Source organism: Gymnogyps californianus, chromosome 1, assembly GCF_018139145.2.
Source record: "Gymnogyps californianus isolate 813 chromosome 1, ASM1813914v2, whole genome shotgun sequence".
Taxonomy (NCBI): Eukaryota; Metazoa; Chordata; class Aves; order Accipitriformes; family Cathartidae; genus Gymnogyps; species Gymnogyps californianus.
In genome coordinates, this window is record NC_059471.1 from 193,488,134 (window position 1) to 193,510,999 (window position 22,866).

General features: G+C 39.8%; 2 protein-coding genes across 2 annotated transcripts in view; both read left to right on the forward strand.

Annotated features, from left to right (window-relative positions):
* Positions 1-22,866, forward strand: part of WNT16 (Wnt family member 16) — an 873,674-nt gene that overhangs the window by 287,926 nt on the left and 562,882 nt on the right. The gene's annotated exons all lie outside the window — the stretch shown is intronic.
* The window catches only part of PTPRZ1 (protein tyrosine phosphatase receptor type Z1), a 143,451-nt gene that overhangs the window by 40,455 nt on the left and 80,130 nt on the right, over positions 1-22,866 (forward strand). Inside the window, exon 2 of the mRNA XM_050904294.1 lies at positions 2,056-2,121. Within this exon, the coding sequence (XP_050760251.1) occupies positions 2,056-2,121 (66 nt within the window). The remainder of the gene's footprint in view (positions 1-2,055; positions 2,122-22,866) is intronic.

Below are 22,866 nucleotides of genomic sequence, written 5' to 3' on the forward strand. Positions count from 1 at the left end.
TACAGATGTAGCTCAAGGGAAGAATTGCTGCATTCACTTGTCCTCATACACTCACACAGCTTTTCTCTGACACCCATGCTAGCTATGATTCTTCAGTCACTTCCTTCCCCAAATGAAATTTGCTTTCCTTCCCCAATTTTGCCACATATGTATAGTGGAAAGAGGCAAGACCGAATCCACTGACACTCCCTGCAGATGTGGGAAGGCTCATGGCCATGACTGTGCTGTGAAGGGGCTGTGGGAGCACAATAGGTGAATAGCAGAGGAAAGAAGGTGTATGAACTCCTAACGTCTCCTGGCATTTATAAAGACTTTCCGTAAGATTTACTGGGTCTATAAGTGTGTAATGCACCAAAAAAGTGAACCTTGCCCCTTTTTTTCTTGTTCATTGAAGCTATCACTCCTTGTCCATCAGACCTCCATGTGGAATTTAAAAAGTGGTGGGACGCTCTCACGCCCAAACCCTGCTTAGTTAGCATATGAATGCTTAACTGATTGTTTGAAGTAACAATTAGGAGGACAATGGATAAAGGAGGAAACTGGAGACAGCAACTAACACCTGTGAATCAGAACTTAAACAGCTTTCTTTTACATAATTAGTTAAAGAAGCAGGCACAATGCACATTGACTTGAAAATGTGGTCCAAAGACAATGCTGGTGCATGTAAATCCCTTTTCAGTGCCATTACTTACATGTGAGGTTCGATCTTTTTGTAAAAATTGCAGTCATGAGTGAATGTTACCAAGTGTTGCAAGGGGGGTTTTTTGGCGGGGAGGGAGAAGGGGAAGCGAAAAACATTTAAGGGCAATCGCAATTTCATGGAGGAGGCAGAAGTCCTGTTGAAGTTATTAAAATGTATGGACTTCAGATAGGTAGCAGAAAGTCATTGTAAGACACAGAACATTTCTAACCTTGCAAATAGCAATTATGATTTAATATCCTGTAATCAGCACTACATACTTTTCTGCATTAAAGGAAAAGAAACGGATGCTATGAGACTGTTTCATTAAATTGTATTTATTGCAGAATGTGAGCAGAATTCTATGGCGCTTTCTCAAGGAAGCAATCCATATGTGTGCTCAACGTGCTCATATGCAATTATTTCTTAAATAGGTTATATTGTGCTTCTCTAGAACAGTATTTAATGAAGCTAGTTAACATTATGACTCTCGAAATGACAGTCTCAAAAAACCTATATCTGCAATTTACATATATTAATAAGTATTAGGGGGCATAGTCGTCTATTCGCACACATCAGTAGTGTTGTTAGAGTTGTACTGGCATAAAAAGGGTAACCGTTAAGGTTATTCAGTAGTCAGAATAAATCAGTGAGTATTTATACCATTAGATATTTCTCTCTAGAGAAATATAATGTCATTAAAAAGTATCTAATATCTAGCCTTCTCTCTCCATAAAGTTTATGGAGATACAAGTAACTTTACATACTTCAGCTATAATATTGCTGATGATAGTGCACAGTGAAATGACATTTTAGAATATTTTGTTCACTATCTTTAAATGATATCAGTAGTACAAAGTTAGAGAAAATAGGTAAAGTCCTGACCACACTGAAGCGAAAGTTTAACTCGCGTTGACTTCCAAGTAATCTAGATTGGTTCTTTCTAAAGGACATCACAGAAGATGGTTTCTTCAAGGGGGAGTTGTATTAATTTTAAAAGGGAAAGCATGGTTGTGATGAAAAATGGAAAAAAAGAAAGAGAGAGGACAGAGAGGGAGGGAGGGAGGGAAGGAGGAAGGAAGGAAGGGAGGGAGGGAGGAAGGAAGGAAAGGAAGGAAGGAAGAAAGGAGAAAGAAAGATAAACTGAAAAGCACTTCTGTTTGCTCTGTTTGTGTCCTTCATATGCTACAGTGTTGATGGTATTTATATTCTGTTTAACCAGTACTTGCCATTTGAGGTCCAAGATAAGGACAAAGTAAATAATTCATCAGTAATTAAAACAGTGATTATCTTGTTGGAGGGGAGTGTGTCATCTACACTTCATGTTCCTGTTAGGCTTCTGGTTTTTATATTGTAAATTCATTGCTATTTTGCAGATTTGGTGTACGGATACTATAGACAACAGCGGAAATTGATCGAAGAGATTGATTGGTCATATACAGGTAAGCAAAACTGTCTATTGAAGAACTTATTTCGCTTTGATATTTGCATGTTTATTGTTATAACTTCAAGAGCCTGTTATGTCTGTATACCACTTACCATATGCCTAAACAATTGCTAAAGTGAAAATGTGGGAAATGGAATCTGAAAAATTGCAGGAACTTTACAACAGGAGAGACTATTTTCATTTCTTACATCTGTCACTTTTGGAAAGAGAAAGTCCTCATCCTTAAAACCTTAGCCTGAGACATGACTTACTTGATGAAGGCTGGGCCAATAAATTGTTAGGTGCTCGTTTATCATCTGAATATTACTGTTCTGGCAAGTTTGAAAAGCAGACAGAAAGGCTAAAACAAGGCACAGCACATTATGTGGGTAAGAACATAACCATATACTGCATATGAACTTCTGCACTTTGCTTCTGAGCACCTGAGCATCCTTTCCAGGTCCCACCATGATTCTCCTAAAAAAATCAGTCATTTGGGCTCTCTCTTTTGCATAAGTAAGAAAGATATGCCCTTAAATTCTGCATGACCTTTGCCTCATCACAGAAGGACTATGGGAGATTCACAATTAGCCTCCTAGATTCTTCTGTAAAAGTCAAGCCACTTCAGAAATATTGAAAAGGTAATTTTGTCCTAAATGATAGGTATATTTTACCCCGAATGTAAGAAGTGACTTCCTGAGACTCTTACATTTTTAATGATTTACGTTACTGTTTCAAAAAACACCAATTTATGAAAAGAAATAAGCACTGTCAAATTTCAATCTTTCATATATTTGGTTCAAAATATGTTCCTGTAGTTAAAGAAAGTTACACCATTCTTTTTCTTTCTTTCACTCTCTTTCTCATTTTCGAGACAGTTTTCATCTTCCAGGGTAAAACATATCTAACAAGTTTTGAGCCTAGAGAGAATTGAAACAGGCTAGTCATAAACCCTTCAAAATTAGATTTATAATGAAAACTCCCACTTACACACATTGTACTGCAAAATCCAAGCATAAGATCAATCAATACAATATTTCATGTTCAAAATCCATCCATTTTTTAATATTGCAGTTAGAGGAAGGCAGGGATAAGCCTCCAGGATTACAGGTGACCAGAGGGCAATTTATGAGTTTACTTTAAAGAATAGCGAATGGGTTTTGCATAGGATATCAGAGGATAGAGCTCTTCCCTAGCCTGCACAGAGCACCCACCCACTGTGCAGCTGCTGCAGCAGCCGCAGGTCACATTTGCTGGATATTTTGGATGGCAAAACAGCACAGACTCTGCAAGCCAGAGGATCCAGACCTGTTGGTTCTCTCCCTTAACGTGTGAGATACCTTTGTGTAGTCATCTCAATTCATGTGCCTTGCCCTAGTGACTCTACTGTTGGCAAAACCTTTCTCCCTGTCTAGACCTATATAGTCAGGTGCATGTGGTGCGTGGGGTTGCTGAATGCGAGAGGAGCCCGGCTCAGCCCTGTGCGCCCTGCCCAGCAGCCTCCTGCCCCTGCAGCCTCCTGCCCCTGCAGCCTCCTGCCTGCAGCCTCCTGCCCCTGCAGCATTCCACCCAAGCAGCATCCCACCCAAGCAGCATCCCACTCCTGCTCCTGCCACCTCACCGGGCCTTCTGCCGCACGGGCTCCATGTGGCCCCAGCACTCAGAACACAGCTGGCTCCACGCGTGGTCGGACGTGGATTTTCAAAGTTTTTTGGGGCTGGCTGCATGTAAATCAGGTACTTGGTGTCTAGGGCTGGCAACTGTATTGTGAGCTGTGTGCTATGCGGTGCTTTCCTGAAATACCAGGTAATTGGTTCATGGCGTAAAGGGAATACGCAAATTCAGCTTTCACTTAAAAAACCACAGTCTTCCTGAATGTGAAGAAAAATTACAAATTTTAACATTGTGTGTTGGAGGCACAGAAGTCTAGAGGCTGAGGCACATTGATTTTGATCTCATTCATTTATAATAATTTGTTTATTTTAATCTCATTATTTTATTCCTGGGGCAAGTGATATCAGGTACTGTTTGTATAACTACTATACCTAGCTCAGACTTAGGTTTTGAGGCATTGACAAACATGTACATTTCTGAATGGATGACCTATGCTTTGTCAGTACATCCTTTCCTCAGACACCAGTTATATTCTTCTGTCTTATAACGTGCTCACTGAAAGACCTGAAAAATTAGCCTCTGTGTGCCAGTGAAGTGTTATGGTGGGCCTGGGGATCCTGCAACCATAGAGTTTAATCCACCGTAACTAAGAAAAATCTAACTGGCTTGGTAAACTAATCTGAGTTTGAGCAGATGTAATTCTCTATCTCAAATAAGAAATTTCAGATACATTAGCCACAGTGGGTCAATACACTCCTTTACTGGGATGGTGCTGTGAGGTGAAAGTAAAATGGAACTAGAGAAATAACTTGAATCTTACCTGCTGAAATCATGCAATTTCTAAAGGTGAAGTTTCACAATAAAGCAATTTTACATACTGTAAGATGTGAGTCATCATCAGATTTTGACTCTCGGGTAAATATCTAATAAAGGCATAAATGTTACTGGAAACATTTTGTAGTACTTCTAAGGGCTCTGCTTTAAGCCATAGGCAAATCCTGCATTTGCAAGCATTGAATTTAGTTTTTTGTGTCCTGACTTTGCATGTATTTGCATAAACAAATACAGTGTTAAAGAAGTGGAAGGTGCAAGTACTTGTTACAGATGCATCCAATTTTTTCAGGCATGAGTGGCTCCTGAAGCTAGTTTATTAGTAAAATTACTTTATTTTAACAACCTTTCATTGTATTTTTCATTAAAACAGTGATAGAAATAAAAATTTGATAATATCATGAATATTTTCAAATGATGGCATATACTAAAAGTGAATCCAACCATTTCTGTTGTAGAAAAAACAAGTGTACTGAGAAAGTTCATTTCCTCGAATCAGTTACATACTAATTGATGACCAAAGTTCATTTAGACATTATTTAGCTGTGCCACTAAGGTTAGGCAATCACATATTATTTCAAACCATGAAGCAAGCAATATGAGCTTCAATAATTTCTCTATCATAGAGTTGAAAGATTAATTTTTATTGATGCTTTGTTTATCTGCATTGTTTTTGCCAGAAGGAATGATATAATGCTGTTTTCTGTTTGTTTTTTTTAATATGGCTGGTTAAGAGTAGTTCGTGAAAACCCCAAGTCTGAATGTTCACATGTAGAATTATCAAATGATACCACAAAGAAGATTTTTTTCCCCAGTGAAGTTTCTTTCTGTTCGGTTTTTACTCTTGGGATTTGGGTTCTTGTTCACAACAAACAAGTTATGTGGCTTAGGGGAAAAAAACAGAGCTGAATTCTGTTAAAAGCAAGAAATTCTGAACAGCCTTCCAGGAATTACAAGCGCTGAGGGTTTTAAAAATTTTTAAAAATTAAATTTACTGTGGGAATGAATAGCACAGCCAGTTCAGTGTTCTTTGTCTCATCACTCAGGAGTATTAAGTTCAGTTTGTGCTGCCATTCATTATGTGATATGCTGATACACAGTTGCCTTGTAAATACTGGCAACTCTGATCTTGAGGAAAGGATGATTTTAGTATAAACTGTTGGGTCTCTGGCTATTCAAAGAACAATTTTGTTGTTTGCAAGCAGAATGTGAATCATATTTCCTTTTTCTCTGCGGGGAAGCATCATGAATCACAGAATCACAGAATAATTTAGGTTTGAAGGGGCCCTTGGAGATGATCTGGTCCAACACCCTGCTCAAAGTGGAGCAAACTTCAAAACTGAAGCAGGTTGCCCAGACCTTGTCCAGCAGAGTATTGAAAATTTCCAAGGAGGGAGATGCTGCAGCCTAAGCAGTGTGTTCCACTGTCATTTTGAAGAATTTTTTTCATTTACGCAACTGCAGCATCTCTTATTGCAACTTGTGACCATTGCCTCTTGCCCTTTCCCTGTGCACTGCTCTGTAGATTGCCTTTACATAGCAGTAGACTTCAGCTAGGTTCCCCCTCTCGTCTCCAGCCTCAGCAAACTCAGGTGCCTCAGCCTCTCCTTGTACGTGGTGTACTCCAACCCCCTGATCATCTCAGTGGCCCTTAGTTTGTTAATATCGATCTCGTACTGGGCTGGGGAGGAAGTCAAAACTGGACTCCGCATTCTCGATGTCACCTCACTGGTGTGCAGTAGAGGGAAATAGTCACTTCCCCCGTCCTGCTGGCTGCAGTCTTGCTAATGTAGCCCAGTACATTGTTGGTCTTCCTGGCTGCAAGGGCACACTGCTGACTCACACACAACTCGTTGTCCATCAGGATAATTAATTATGATCTTTTCAGATAATTTTTAGTATCTGGTGTATCTCAGTAGTAAAACTTGGCAGTACATTGATGATGCTCTTCTGGCCCTTGCACCAATACTTTGCACAATAACAATGGCTAAACATAATGGCTTGTTGGTTTTGCTCCCATGTTGAACACTGAACTAATATTGTTAAGCTTAAAATTATTATCATTCTCTGTCTGATTCAGCACCCCCTGGAGATATCCCCCTAGTTTATCATTCCCTATTACTATCGCTACACAGACAAAACCTTAGTTGTCATTTGAAAGGCTGTTTTTGCCACCACAAGTCCTGGAAATTTGCACTGATGGCTTCAAATGTTGATGCCTGTAGTTTGGCTCAGAAATTAAAATGGCCTTGTTTTCAGTCTGTGCTGGTTTTGGCTGGGGTAGAGTTAATTTTCTTCATAGTAGCTAGTATGGGCTATGTTTTGGACTTGTGCTGGAAACAGTGTTGATAATACAGAGATGTTTTCATTATTGCTGAGCAGTGCTTACACAGAGTCAAGGCCTTTTCTGCTTCTCACACCACCCCACCAGCGAGTAGGCTGGGGTGCACAAGAAGCTGGGAGGGGACACAGCCGGGACAGCTGACCCCAACTGACCAAAGGGATATTCCATACCATATGACGTCATGCTCAGCATGTAAAGGTGGGGGAAGAAGAAGGAAGGGGAGGACGTTCAGAGTGGTGGCGTTTGTCTTCCCAAGTAACCGTTAGGCGTGATGGAGCCCTGCTTTCCTGGGGATGGCTGAACACCTGCCTGCCGATGGGAAGCAGTGAATGAATTCCTTGTTTTGCTTTGCTTGCGTGTGCGGCTTTTGCTTTACCTATTAAACTGTCTTTATCTCAACCCATGAATTTTCTCCCTTCTACTCTTCTGATTCTCTCCCCCATCCCGCTGTAGGGGGAGTGAGTGAGCAGCTGTGTGGTGCTTAGTTGCTGGCTGGGGTTAAACCACGACACAGTGGTACTGAGAAAATGTAATTCTCTTTCTTGCCCAAACAAGATCTGATGTTTTAATTTCAAATGTTTTTCTATCATGTTTCAGTACTGAGGAGATTCTACTGCAAAGTCACTGCTCATAAAGTTTATGGGAAAGTAGGTTGTTGCTTATATCCATAATAATTTACAGGTGTATTTTGCTTTTCATTCAACCTAAAAAGTGAGCAAGGATCTGCACTATATCTCAGCTGTGGGTCAAGAGAATGATTTTAACATTGGTAGCTAATTCTACTTATTCTGTAAAACGTCTGCTGCTTCTATTACCCCACAATTTGATCCAGGTAAATTGGAAAGTTTCAGGCTCTCCCCTCATGCTCACCCTGTCTCCCTGTTCAGCAGCCATCTGCTGGGAGGGTGGACAAAGCCAGGCATATAGGCGTTGCTTTCTGCCCTGCAGCTGCAGTGGAGAAGAAGCTGTGCTGAAGAGTGTTTGTGTGAGTGTGGGCACCCATGCATGCTCCTTATGAGACAGCTCCAGGAGCAGGGCAAAGGGAGCTAGAGAGCAGAGGCACGGGGTCTGGGTCCTATCCATTGTAGGCCAGGGTGGAGTATGATAGAGGAGCCATTTCATGAGCCAAATCCTGACAATCGGGCTGTGTGGGAGAGCTGGAGGCACCAGCAATAGCCTGCTGGAGGTGGGATCCAGGAGCAGCCTGCTGAACCGACTGATTTAATGGACAGTTCTACCAGACCAAACTGAAATGTTTCCAAGAGAGCCCTGGCCAAAAGCTGATGAAACCTCCTGCCTTCACTGGCTGGATGCAACCATGCTCTGAGGAGATGATGCACACCAAATTGAGTTCAAATTTTTTTTTTTGCTAGCTAACTACCATGGCAGTATCAGCATAACTTTGTGAGAAGATCTGGTCTTTTTATCACCTCCTGTGAAATAAATCACTTTGTGTTTTATATTCACCAAGTATAATCATGACTGATGTGCTGTATCAGTTGTGAGTAGTAAAGAAAAGCCGATACTCAGGCCCTGTCGGTTCCTTCTGTAAAGGATGCAGCATAAGAAGTCAAAGAACATGCATTCTTTTATTAGCTCATATCAAAATAGCTCTGCAGAGGGTCTTTTCTTTTTTAGTAGACCTTAAGCTTCAGAGGCTGTCATACCTTTTCTTGCATGATAGCTCATTACAAGTATTTACATCCCCCAGATCACACAGTCACTCATGGTTCCAGTGTTTTGTCACTAAATTCACAGGCTCATTAATTAAAAAGCCTGTTACATTATTATGGTTTTGGGAAGGCTGATGATTCAGCAGCAGAAAGTACAGTGCTATGCATCTATTGACATCAAAGAGACAAGGTGTCCTCAAGCAGGAAGCTACATGCTGGCATTGCTGGCCATAGAGAAATTCCTTTAAAGATATCTCAGTGTACTGAATCAACAACACAAAGTATGTTATTCAACACAAATAAGATATCTATTCAGTATAATTATGAATTTTTAATTCATATGAAGTGATATGGTTTGGAATAGTCTGTTTCAAACATCTTTTCTTTTAAATCAGGAGAGCTGATCTTTGAGCAGTAGAAGGCCACAAGCAGCAAAGTGCAATTTATTTAGCTTTGATTCAGTCAATATTTGTAGGATAAACCAAGTGGAAAACAGTTGCAAGGGATTTTTGGGAAGGAGGTAAGAGAATTGGACCCCATATTCATGGACTTTTCAAAGTTGGATGCTTGTAGGACAGGTATGAAGAACCGCATGTTGGTATTCATATTTGGCTCATCACTGGTAAAATTACAGCTTTTTTCTTTCAATAAAGATTTAAGTGATCTGTTTGCCAGAATTTCCTGATAAGGAACTCCGATAAGACCTGTTCCTTCCCCCATTTCACTCCTTTAATGCTATAAACAAAGGAAACAGCTGGGTCATTTTCAGAAACTGCACAGCATCTCATTCTGAGCATCAACTAGATTATTCAAACGCAGGAGGATTGGTTTCTGAAGTATAGAAATCAAAGTGTGAGGTATTTGCATAGTGTGGCACTGCTGTTTTGATAAGGTCTGGCTAGGGGTCAGAAAGATGTAGAGACTACCCATTAAGTAAATGCGTTTGGAAATTAAAAGCTTTTTGAGAGTGCTGTCTTTGGGAATACACCAAAGTAAAATGAGAAAAGCAGATTGTGGATATCTCACAGTAGACTACAGCCTCTGGTTAAGCCTCTTTGCCCTTCAAAACGATCATAAAAGTATCCTCATGTATATGCTACTGAATGATTTCTCATTTACAAGTGCATTCAATCTGTGCTGCAGTGGGAAGGATATGTTCTTGAGGACTACTTGCTTACCAAATGCACAGATGATTACTTTGAGATCATCATCACCTCCATATCAATATGATTTATGGATTTGTGAAGTTTAGAGCCCAGCAAATAATTCTCCCATTGCTTATGTTTACAGAAGGCCTTGCTTTACTCACCTTCTACAGCCTATTTGTTTAGGACTTTCTTACGAACATTTTTACTCAAAGGCTATTCTGCTGTATTTATAACAGTTCCTGGTTTTTTTCCTTATGTATTCAAATCCCGTTCATTTCAGTATGCACAGTTTGCTAATGTACTGGAATAAGGGCAATAACTAATTCTGTGCAACATACTCACAAATTTGAACCCATTTATGACCTTCCTGTAACGAACTCATTAATTCAATAGAAAACAAACCCTTCCAGTTTTTCCATGGGTCAGTAAGGGTTAAAGCAGTCCTCCAAAAGGCATGGTTAGACAAGTCTGCGTGGCTAGGAGCTCAGAGAGAAGGAAGATGAAGGGTAAGAGGAAGGATCCTGAGAAGGAGGGGGCAGGAGGAGTGTGGCCTCCCCTGTTGGCAGCAGAAAGCTCTCATGTAGGCTCAGGTGCCCCTGAAGCCACAGCCACCGCAAGCTCAGTGAGGGATGTGTGCTTGGTATTTTGCAAGCGTGCCTGACTTAGTTAAGCAGAGCATAGGAGGGGCAGCACATACTGTTTCAATTTCTAAATTTTGAATGCTAAGTTACTGCAAATTACTGTAAATGAACTTAAACCACGTTTTCATGCTGTACTTTGGAATTTCATTTTCAAATGTTCTAATATGACTTTTTTCTCAGAAAATAATAATTATTCCAAAACTTTTCAATTTGAGAAACTAGGGAAACCCATCAGCAGTTCTATTTTGGATGAATCAGCATTCGCTGAAAAAAAAACCCTAAACCACTGAAAAATCCTGACCTTTCTAAAATTAACTTGTAGAAATGGCACTTTCAGTTCCACAGGTCTGCCTCCGCCATGTGTAAAGCATGTCACCTTCTCATTTCAGAGGTAAAAATAAGCTTCTACTTATCTTCAGCTGCATGTTAGAGCCAGCCCAGTTTGTAGCTTGGTGGCTGGACCCCGCTCTCTTGTGAAGCATTAGCACGGTTGTTGCATTTCTTTCTACCTGCTCACTCCTACGTAGGCCAGGAGGTTGTGGAGGTGTCAGCAATAGCTAGTTTGATCTGCAGCCTTGCTATAAGTGGTAGTAATTCACAATAAGGAAGGTAAATTAGCAAGGGGCAGAAATCATTTTTATTTGTACACAGAACACTTTCTGTCAAGTTTCTGAGTGATGATGTATGGTGTTTATTTATATACAGTTGGTTTATATGCAGTATCATGACTTATATTGGCACATTAGCACAATTCTAAGAAACCTGAATTATACAGGAGTGTTATACAGCTTATTATTTCCAATGGGAAGATCCACTATAGGAAGTTTTCCCAAAGTCTGTGTTCTGTTTCTCTACCAGGGTAACAAGCTTTCCACACCACCCTGAAGAAATAGTGGGCATGTCGAAAAGCTGCTTAGATACCGAAGAAAGTATATAATCCAAAATTAAGGCTCTGTGCCTCTGTACTTGTCCTTGAATTTCACAGCCTTTCTTCCCTTTGCCTTTTTTCTACAATTGTGGTGCATATGAAACCACTCTTCCACATTCAAAGTCATCCTTTCTTGTGGAGAAAGTACTGCTGAAAGCTGTCAAAGTCTATAACTGTTAATTTGCAGCAGTCCAAGGGACAGTGGCTGTGGCACTGCATCCACTAGATTTATCAGCTAAACTGTTCCCTCCATTATTTGGTTGCCAGAATTATAGAAGTTCAGTTCTGAGCATCTCTTTCAGCTGTGAAAGGTGCACAAAATCCTTTCTGTGAAAAGCCAGGTCAGGGCATCTAGCTACATACATATTTAGCTAGTTCTTGCTGTGCTTCAACAGTTGTGCTTGCAACAAACTCCATATCCGTCCTGGGGCAGCCTCTTCTACTCTCTTCCAAGAGCTTTCTTTATGAGAAATTAAACTGTGGCTTGATCTGATATTGCCTGGCATTGATCCTATTTTAGGAGCCACAGAAACAATTGACTGTCTTCTTCCATCCTTTATCGTAGATGCTGCATTTAAGAGCTAAGCTGTTTTCCCTTTGAATGTGGTGTTTGTCAGTGCCTTCTCTGTCAGTGAGCTTTATCTGATGAAAACTGTGTTAACCAGAGCCATTTTTAAAAGCCAGTTAAGAAAATGAAGATATTAAAAATGGAAAAGCAGAGAGAGGAACAATGTGTTAAATGCTGGAAAAGAGAAAGAAGAATCATTTACATGTAAGCACTTGGAAATTTGATTTCAAACTTCTGGTATTTCCCTAGCTGTGTAAGGAGTCAATTCAGGGCTTGAGTGCATGGTCATAGACTGACAAATTATTTTTACTGAGTTAATGGCAGAAACAAGCACACAACAAGAAAAAGCCCACCTTCATTACCCTGCCTGAGTAACTGACAAGGAAAAACCGAAAAAATACTGTTGCTGGAGTATTTAAGAATATTGGGTCAATGATTCATAAATTCTTTTCTCCTATTTCAGAATAGAGTGGATTTTCTGCCTGCTTTTACATGTTCTGACCACTTTGCGTATACACAGTACAGTATGATCAATCTCTTTTTTTTTCAGCTGTAGTTTTTCTGTCGGTTTTCAGAAAAGCAGATATTTATGGCTAGAGCGGTAGTCAGTGAAAAATTACAAGCAAAGAGATTTTTTTATTATTATGATTCAAACACATCCTCTTGAAAGCTAGCTTTACAGTAGGGCTGTGGTATGTGTGAACAGAGCTCTCTAAATAGGAGCACTAGCACATTACCTCTTTAATCTGCATTTTACCTGCTTTCAGAGTATCCAGAACACGTTGAAAGCAACCAACAGAAACAGGCAATAGACAATATGTAACATGTTTTCTTGGTGAGGGGGAACATTAGGTAATGCAACCATTCATTTTCTTCAGCTGTAAGTACCTGCTTCAAACAGATTCAGTACATTATCAGAACTAATCTTTACCACAGCATTTAACCACCAATAAGAGATCTGTACATCTGCCAGTCCTAATGTGACCATACCGTGTGTATCTGATCAAAATGAGAATAATACTGGTTCTCTTCTACATAAAAGGAACCGATGATAATCTGTTGCAGTGGCTTGATCACACATCTGAAGTTCCCTTTGAAATTGTTTGTTTTGTCTAGAGAAGCTGTGGAGCATGTGCCAAAAAGAACTTTTCTGGACGACTTCCTGTGTCTTCTCACTCCATCCCTTTCTCAAGAGAAATCTTCCTACCCTTTCCATTTGACACTTCTTGTCATATTGGCTTATTTCGTCTCTTATGGTGCAGCCACGACTTGTTTCCCTTTTGCATTATAAAATTCTTCTTTTTCCCACCGTCAAATGATTGTATAGGGGTTTGTTGCCCACTTCTCCCTGACATTCATTAATGGCTGCACAAAGTAACTGTCAGTTTGCCACTTTATCTCCTGTGTTTCCAGGATAAACTCTTTCTCCTCCCAAGTAACTAATGGAGAAAGAGCCGACTGAGTGTTTCCTTGACTATCTTGCAGTCTCTCCCAGCTGCCTTTTCCTAAATGTCAGGGACACTCTCCAGCGTGGTTACCATGGTGCATACAGCTGGCATGCCTGCAAGGGTTCACAAAAGCCAGCACACCCACTGCACGTTTTATAGGAACATACGATGAGGAAAGGCATTTACCTGCTGTATCACAGTTAAACAGAACATAACAAGAGGTGCTTTTTGGTGCATGTTCTGTATAAGATTGGCCCCAGTTTGATACCATAAAAACCGTCAATCAGTTAAGAATATTCTCTTTGTCCCTCCATTTGTGAGAGTGTTGGTGTACCTATAGATGTGTTGTTACAAATTACATATATAAACCTGCTGGTGAGCTTGCCAACTCCGCAGGTCAGTACATAAATGTAAATGCTGATGAAGAACAGTGAGATTTACACTGTGCTGTATTCATTAACTACCTTCTATAAAAAGATTTGAAGGTGTTTTCTATTTCCTCATAATTTATTATTCAATCTGAAACATAGTTATTAGCAAAAAAGCTTTTCTTTGATATGGTTTCCTGGTGTGAAAGTCAATACAAATAAAGTACATCCTGCATCCAGCCATTGGAAAACATTATTTTTTAAACCTCAGGTTTATAGCTAGCAACCTGTAGATAGATTTGTAGCTGAAATAGCAAAATCCTTTTTAAAATGCCGACAGATTTAAAAACTCACTTTGAAATCCCATGCAACTGAGTCATATTGTTGACTCTAAAATAGATCATTCACTTCATAAACAGATTTCAAACATAAACGTGAATAAATGCCTTTGTTCCAAATAATAAGCTACCAGTAAGTTCTGTTCCAGTCACTTATTTCAGGTTAAGTTGGTCATATTCTCTTCAACAAATGGTTAGGTAGACTGGAAACATGTTGCATCAGATTCAGTGATCACACAGAGAAGAACTCTGAACTAAGTGTACTTTGGTCTGTCTCCTTGATAAATGTTTCATAGAAACAAAATATTTTTCTCCCAGTTGCTCAGCTTTAGCGCTTGTGAATGAAGTCAGTAGTATTTTCCAATGTGATTAAGTTCCTTTCATTGAACTGTTCAGGTTTTTCTTATTGGGACCAGATATGGACTCCCCAACTCTTAACACCCTGCTGTTACAGGCAATCATGCCGTCTAACTCTTGCATAAAATTAATAGAACTGTGTTTCAAAAGTAGTTGTGGTATTTTGCTTCATAGTTCCACTGAAAGACTATCTCAGAAACTCACTCTTGACTTTTAAACCTTATCTGGATTTCCAAGCTAGCTGTATTAGCAGACCATTGAGGTCATCTGGTTCTTCGGATAGAATTGTTTGTTTCTTTTTTTTGAGATTTCTTTTCTATTGCCAGTATTTACCTACACTGATATCCCTTTCCTGTTTGTTTTTTAAATTAAACCAAGATAGTCTAGTCTCTTGTCCCCTTTTAATCATTGCACTCGCTTTTTCTGTTCACCCATGGTTCAGCTAAAATTCTTTTGTCTTCAACATGGGTGACCAGCATCTCATGCACTTATCCCAGATGAACTGTCCCCAGGACTTTGTGCAGAGACATTAGTACTTTCCTATCTTTACTAGGAGTTGCTTGGTTAGAGCTTCAGAACACACTTGCCTTTCCATCATACTGTTTACAGTCCTCTGAGACAGTCAGACACAGTCTGATTCTCCTCCTCCCCCGTGTTTTTCCTATGGTGAGATTCTTATTAGTAACAAAAACTCCCACTAGTAGTCTCTAAATGTATGATTTTACAAATTGCGTTGTGGAATTTCATGCCATTTTTACTACTTCATTTCTCAAGGTCAGCTGTTTTTCCCATATGCTATACTGGACCTCCTTGTGATGGCATGTTTTCACACGTCATGTCATCAGTAGGTGTAATTAGCAGAACTGAGAAACTCCAGAGTTTCCTGTACACACACAGCCTAGTACCTCCCATTTACTGCTGCTTACTTTTTTCTCCTTCTCTAGTATTTACTAAACAAGTGAAAGTACTGATTAGTTAGATACTGTGGTAACAATTTTGGGTATTTACTGATCTATTCAGCACAATTACACAATTTCCAGTTTTTCAAAGACTTCCAGTTATTTATTTATTTTCTTTCTTTCTTTCTTCCTTACTTTCTTTCTTTCTTCCTTACTTTCTTTCTTTCTCTCCTTCCTTCCTGCCTTCCTGCCTTCCTTTCATTTTTCCTCTGTCTTTCCTTCTGTCTTTCCTTCCGTCTTTCCTTCTGTCTTTCCTTCTGTCTCCCAAGATATCTGAACTTGGATACCAGCTGAACAGCTGGCTATGTTCTCATTGATATTCTGCAGGCGAATTCAGCCTCGCTTTAACTCCATTGACTTTATAAGTATGAGTCAATATAAGGAAGTTGGCTCATAAAGTGTTCTGTATCCTAGGCGAAATATCGCTTATGTTGAAAGTTTATTTCCTGTTCAAGCATCATTAAATTGCAATGATTTATAGTCTTAAAATAAATGCTTGTATGAATATTAAATACCCAGTTAGCAGCTTTATTATGCTATCACCCACAGATAAATCCCATTTTGATAAATTCCTTCGTAAATAACATTTTAATTATTGCTGTGTAAGTACTAAATTTTACAACCGCAACTAATTACCTATATTCAAATTTCAAACTTTAGTCTAACAGCCTGAGCTAAAGCCAACTGAATTCAGTGAAAAGATATCCCTTAACTTAAAACTGAACTTTGAATCAGTCCTACCTTATAGTTATGACCAGTTTATATCACATTAACAATGGATTATGTTTCTAAACAAAATTTAAATGTATGGATTTTAGCAGTGATGGAGTGGGTAGCAAAAATACTCAGAAATGCATTGTGAATATTTATTCTACTTTCAGTGTGTAAAAATTATTAAATGATTGGAAAAATTATCATAGCAAAACTAGGAGTGTTTGGCAGTTAGGTGAGGAATCACTCTATAATACTCAATGGCAATTAGCTGTCCCTGTGCAGACCCCTCATTATTTTACATTATAAGAGAAATTACAAGCGTATTAGGTTGATTCTACAAAGTTGATCATCAGTGAAAATTGACGTTGACATTTAATTGTCCTGAAACTTCATATTTAATATCTCACTAAGATGAATGGCTCAGTTTACACTTTCCAGAGCTATTGTTTCAGTCTATGGTAGTACTAGATCCAAATTAATGCATGCAAGTTTAGCTTTTTTGCACAACCAAGAACGATGGAGACTTTTACAAAAGTAATGGTAATGTGAAAATATAAAGTAATTTCAGAGAGCCTATCAAGATATATCCAACAAAGCTTCTCCCTGGATGTGATATTCTTCAATATTTTCACTAATATCTCGGATGAGAGAAGAAAGAGAGGGCATTTGCAAATTCATGGAGGACACCATGCTGGAAGTTGCAAGAATTTTGGGTGACATAATCAGAATTCAAAATGAGCTTGATGAATTGGAGAAATGTTCTGAAATCAATCAAATAGAATTCGTCAATACAATGGTAACAGTAAGCACAAAATACTCCAATCGGGAAGGAAAATCAAGTATATAGATGCAAAATGGGGACTGTCTGGTTAGGTGGCTGTAATTGCATCTGAATTAACAATATGCTGTTGTTGCAAAAAAGGCAATCCGGTTTTGAGGTGAATTAACAGGAGTGATGTATAAGGCATGGGAGGCAATTATTCTGCTCTACTTGTCACTAGGAAGGTCTCAGCTGTACTTCTGTATTCATCCTTGGGCCGCACACTTGTAGAAAAGACAGTGACAAATTGAGAGAAGGTCCAGAGAAGAAACAAAAAGAATGATGGGGGTCTAAGAAAGCCCAAACTCCTTGGCAAAAACTGAAGGAAATAAGTTAGTATAGAAAAGGGAGTTATGATAATAGTCTTCAAATATTTAGAAGTTGTTATAAAGTGATCAGTCGCTCTCCATTCCACTGAAGTGACGAGGATGAATCAGTTTAATTTGCAGAAGAGAAGGTCTAGGTGCAATATTAGGAAAAACTAACTGTGAGAATAGCTAAACTCAGGTTGCTTAGGAAGGTTGTGGAATCCCTCTCATTGAAGCTCTTTCAAAAAAATGGGCAAGACAAACATTAGTGAGGGATAGTTTAATTGTACTTGATCCTGTAATGAAGGAAAGGACCCAGATGACCTTTCAGTCTTACACATCTGTGATGCGTTGGGGCAACTTAAGACTGTATTTATCTTTCAAACAGCACCTAGTGTATATGTTGTTGCATAGACAAAGAGAATACTACGAACCATTCCTGAAGTTACCCAGATTTTCAGTCCTTTACTACTTTGTTAATCATCAACCATTTGTCTAAGAAAATCATTTTGTATGCTAGGTCATTTCCCCATTTTTGACTGTTTGAGGCTGTGGGAGGAAGGACTGCAGGGACTACTCCAGACAAAAATGTGTTTTTTATAAGGAGACCCAGAAAAATTTATAACTTCCCTCTTCTGAAAAAAAAATGGCAATCTTTTCTCTGAAAGCCCTAATACATCCTCATTTTGGATCTGGAACCTGGAAGGATGACGTAGCTTTTATTTTACCAACTCACTTTCTGTCTAGGGTAAGTGTTTCTTGGGCAAGTTCTTACCACCGCGCTCTGACATAAAGTATGTGTTGAATTAATTTAATGTTATCTGGGTGATTTAAACTACTGTAATTATTTTGAATGGAAATACAGTAGGATCCAATGGGGCAGAAACTTCTTTGTGAGGGCAGTAACTTCTTAAGCCACTCAGACTTGTTTCTAGGGCCTGTCTGATTTGCACCTACAATTCAAATTTGATGTGGAAGATTTCTTGTAACTCTAAGTTCATAACTTTTGTGGTTTTTTTAAATCACTTACTCCACCAAAGCTTTTGGATTCCATTTTGAAACCCAAACTCATTTGCTTTGCATGGACATTAAAAAGTGTTTTGCTTTTCTTTGGACGTTTATTGCAGACAATTTGAGATTAAACTGATTTCATTTTCTGTCTCTTGCACTACTGCAAGCCTGCAGTCATGCGTGCTCATTGCTTCTGTCTGAGGGAAAAGCTCTTTATGGTAGACCACTGAGGGCTGGCAGCACTTTCTTTCTCGTGCTGCTGAGCAGCTCTGACCAGCTGGACTGTCAGCAGCTGGAACCTGCTGACTTTCCTGTCGGAGCAGCCCAACGGTCGGATATTCTGCGTTTGTACTGCTTTTAGTCTCCTCTGTATTTGTGGGCACAGTGTGGACTAGCAGAGCCTGGTGTTTCATGAGCCTTTTGCAGTCCTGCCATAGCAAAGCAGCTGCACAGCATCACCTGTTCACCCAACTAATGGCTTCTAGTGGACGCTCTGTATTTGTCCTAGCATTCACATTTTACGTTAACGTGCTAATATGAGGAATCAGCTTTGCCAGCATGCTGTCTCAGAACACCTCCACAGCTTCCTTCAAGCAGCACAGTGCATCATTGGTGCTCACACATTTGTCCTTGGTGAATCAGTTTCCTTCATGTCACACTTTTTTGCTTTCTGCCTAGCTGATGAGTTCCTTATAATATTCCCAGAGGTGACTGCACTGTGGTGTATGATGAATCCGTGTCCCTGGGAGGATAATGTTAGGTTTCTTTTGTGTCATAATGATACTGCATAATGGAGCCAGAATATATGCCTAGAGATGGAATAGTTACAAACAAAACCAACCCAACAATAGCAGATCTAGAAAAAACAGTTGTAATCACTTTTTTTAAATGTCAGGCTTGCACCTGCATATCCTCTTCAACCTTTCATATATGTTCTTTAAAACACAAACCACTTTCTGTTTGCTGAGCACCCCAGAGCAATGACATCATTGTATAAGTTTTGTGCATGCTTTTATAATAAACTGGCATGTTATAGGAGTACATTTAAGTAGATGCTCTTTTAACCTAAGATACAATAATACACACATTTAGGACCTGATTCTAGCTAAGCAGTCCCTTGAGGTTACTGGGAACTGAAGACACTGCAGTTTACAGGCTTATGCACTTGGCTGATTTAAAGACAGATGCAGTCAAGAAAAAAATGTCTCTGTTACTTCCCAAACATCTTTTGTCTTCCCTCTGACATCTTTCTATAACCCATGAAGTGGCTATTCTAGTTGTCAGGAATCATTGGCTTTTTTCTGGAAGCAGAGCACAGAAGTGCTGGTGTGTATGAGGAGCAGGGCTGGCTGTCTCTGCATAAGGGCATCATGTTCATCAGGCTCAAGTATCATGTGTTGTTTTTTTATTTTCAAAGGAAGCATCCACTGCTATTAATTAGTTAAAGTGGAATGAAATACACAGTCAAACAATATTTTTCCGTTAAAATGCCCTTTGGAAATACATTCAATTTTCTTTTTACCTATTTGCACTCTCCATCTTTCTTACACACTCCAAAGTTTACAACTTACAGTCTTCAAAGTTGCAGGCTCCTACATGAACTGCAACTACTCTATCTAACCTCCTACAGCTCCTTTCTTCTTCCTGCAGTATGGTGCAATTTTCCTGCAAATTAGCGCAGCTCACTGGAATTGAGGTTCCAGATGCAGCTTCTCCACCTCTCAAATTAGAATGTCTCTGAAAAAAAGGCAAAAACAAGACCTAGAAGGGGTGTCCAGACTTCAGGCAGTTCCCTTGCCCTCATTCCCCTCCACTAAATGCTATAACCACAAGGTGAAAGTCACGCCTCTTTTCGCCTTGAGAGCTGAGGCCTCTTGCTGCCCAGAGGCTGCAGCAGCCCAGCCTTTTTGGAAAGGACGGACACTTCTCTCTTTTACTGGTTAGGCCTTTTCCTAATGCCTTGGCATAACTCCTTCAGGAAGAATAAACCCAAGAATTCAAGTCACTGCTTCCTCACCCAGTGCTCTAACCACTAGTGCAGAGGCAGTGGTATATTACCTGTGGCCATCATCCCCATTGCCATTAAGAGAGAACTAATTGAACTGGACAGATTGGACTGCCCTTTGAAAGGTGCCTGCCTTCAATATAGCCAGTGAAGAGAGGCACTTAATTTATGAACACTGGATCTCCCCCTGCAAGTCTTTTCACCTTCAGTTGCGTAGCATATTTCACCAGTTGCATTAGATGTATTGCATTAAGCCTGTGCACTGCCAGAGAGAGATGGCCAAAAACTTCAGTGCCTTTTCCCTCTCAGTTTCCTCTTCTTGTTTGAGTGAAACTATAGCATATGGATGCTCAGGAGAAAAACATCCTTTAAAAATAGGCAATGTGATTGTCAGACCTCAAAGGCTGACAAATGTGATCTCTTAAACCAAGTAATCTGCTTTTCTTGAAAATGACTGACCAGGTTTCAAGTTGGCAGCAACCATCCTTTAAACTCTATGCTGGGCAGAAAACCTGCAGTTTAAAAGCCAAAATCTTAAGCAGAAATGCAGCTTATGAAATGCTGAAATGGCTAAATGTTTCTTAAAGGTTATTTATATATCCACTTCTTATTTTTCATCCTCTGCTTCAATGAAGGTTGTTTTTACATTCCACAGCTCACGTAGGAGGTTGTGCAAGGAGTTATTAATAAAATATTAATGCTGTCATCCCACAGGACATATTGTTTATACCATCACAGATGCAGATTACATCTCAGATCAATGGAGCAATTTTTTAAAAACCTCTTTCTAAAGCAGCAGTTGGAGTATGATTACAGTTGTCTACAGTAGTTATATCGTACAGCAAATTAGGAAACATATGTCAGGACCCATTATTCTAATGGGGGTCTTGTAAGATTTTTAAACAATGTAAGTAGATGCCAGACTTGCAAACTGATGACCCTCTTTGAAACAATACCCCCAGTAGAGAGGAGAGAACAAAAATACTGTTGACTTGTGCGTGGCTGTCAAGTTAATGCTTCACAGGAACCCACAACACTAATCACCCTTCTTGAATGCAAGTTCTTCCTTTCTTTAGCTCCCTCATAAGGTATCCCTTAAGCACTCATTAGACCAACGCAGCTGAAAATTGGTAAATTTGTTTTCAATGTCAGCTACCACCATTTCAGTCCTGGCCAGATACAAAAGAGACAGCACTATACTGCTGATGTCACTTTGTTTCCTGCAATATTTGTAAAGAAACATTTTGTTTTCAAAACCCTTTAAAATAGAGTAAGATCTTATATATTTATGCTCCATCAAATGCCCAGTATGTACAAGGATGAAAACTATAAAACTGTATAAGGCAGAGGATGGAAATTCTCCATCCTAAATGGCCATTTAAGTAGCACATCTGGAGAAATGCAACTGCCAAATTTTTAGCAATCAGCAGCAGCAGCTTTAACAAGGGAACCATTGTGGTATGTGTAATGGCAATATTTATTTTATGCAACTAAGAGTTTGTCCTAATAGCAAATTAAATTATGTACCAAATTAAAGGCAAGATCATGCTTTACAGTCTTTCAACGGGCTCTACTTATTATGGAACAGGGACTTGTCATACCTAATCTGAAGGGGTGAGTTTATGCAGATATTCAGCTGCAGTCAAGTCAAATGGTACGGGAATGCAGAGTGGGCAAGGGCAGGGAGTAAAGCTCCCTTAGTACTCTGTGCCTGCAAGCTGAGGATTATTTGAACAGTGATCAAATGTTCTCAGGAAATGTGTTTTAATTAAATTCTGCTCAGCTGAGAAGTGAGACAAGGACACAATTGTCAACAAAATCCCTCCTTGATGTGAAACTGAATGCTGGTATCATGAGTCCCTTACAGTGTCTCTCAGTATTTTGCTTTGGCGGGATGGCAGTACAATTACAGGTTGACAGCGCAGAGGCTGGCAAGGACAGCGCTCTTCAGGCTCCGCTTACTGACATTGCCAATGTGGTCATGGAACATAATTTTCTAACCTGTGGAGTAGTATGCACAACTCATCCCCAGGTTTTGTGGATCCCATAAATGAGATGGGGTGCCCAGGATGGCCACGCAGAACACTTGTAATGCCCCAGGAGCTCTAAGCTGTGGTATAGCTTATGCAGTTCTGGTGAAGAGGTTTTCTTTCTGACTTGGCTTCACAAGTCCATATTATTTTTTCTTTACAACGTCCAGCATAACAGGAAAAGAGTATTATAGTACATCTTCGTGAGTGATCTAGATGATGGGGCAGAGTGTACCCTCAGCAAGTTTGCTGATGATATAAAACTGGGAGGAGTGCTGAGGGACCTCAGCAGGCTGGAGAAATGGGCTGACAGGAACCTCATGAAGTTCCACAAGAGAAAGTGCAAAGTCCTACACCTGGGGAGGAACAACCCCAGGCACCAGTACATGCTGGGGGCCAACCAGCTGGAAAGCAGCTTTGCAGAAAAGGACCTGGGAGTCCTGGTGGACACCAAGTTGAACATGAGGCAACAATGTGCCCTTGCAGCAAAAAAAAAGTTAATGGTAACCTGGACTGCATTAGGAGGAGTGTTGCCAGCAGGTCGAGGGAGGTGATCTTTCCACTCAGCCCTGGTGAGGCCACACCTGGAGTACTGTTCTGGGCTCCTCAGTACAAGAGAGTTATGGGCATATTGGAAAGAGTCCGGTGAAGGCAAT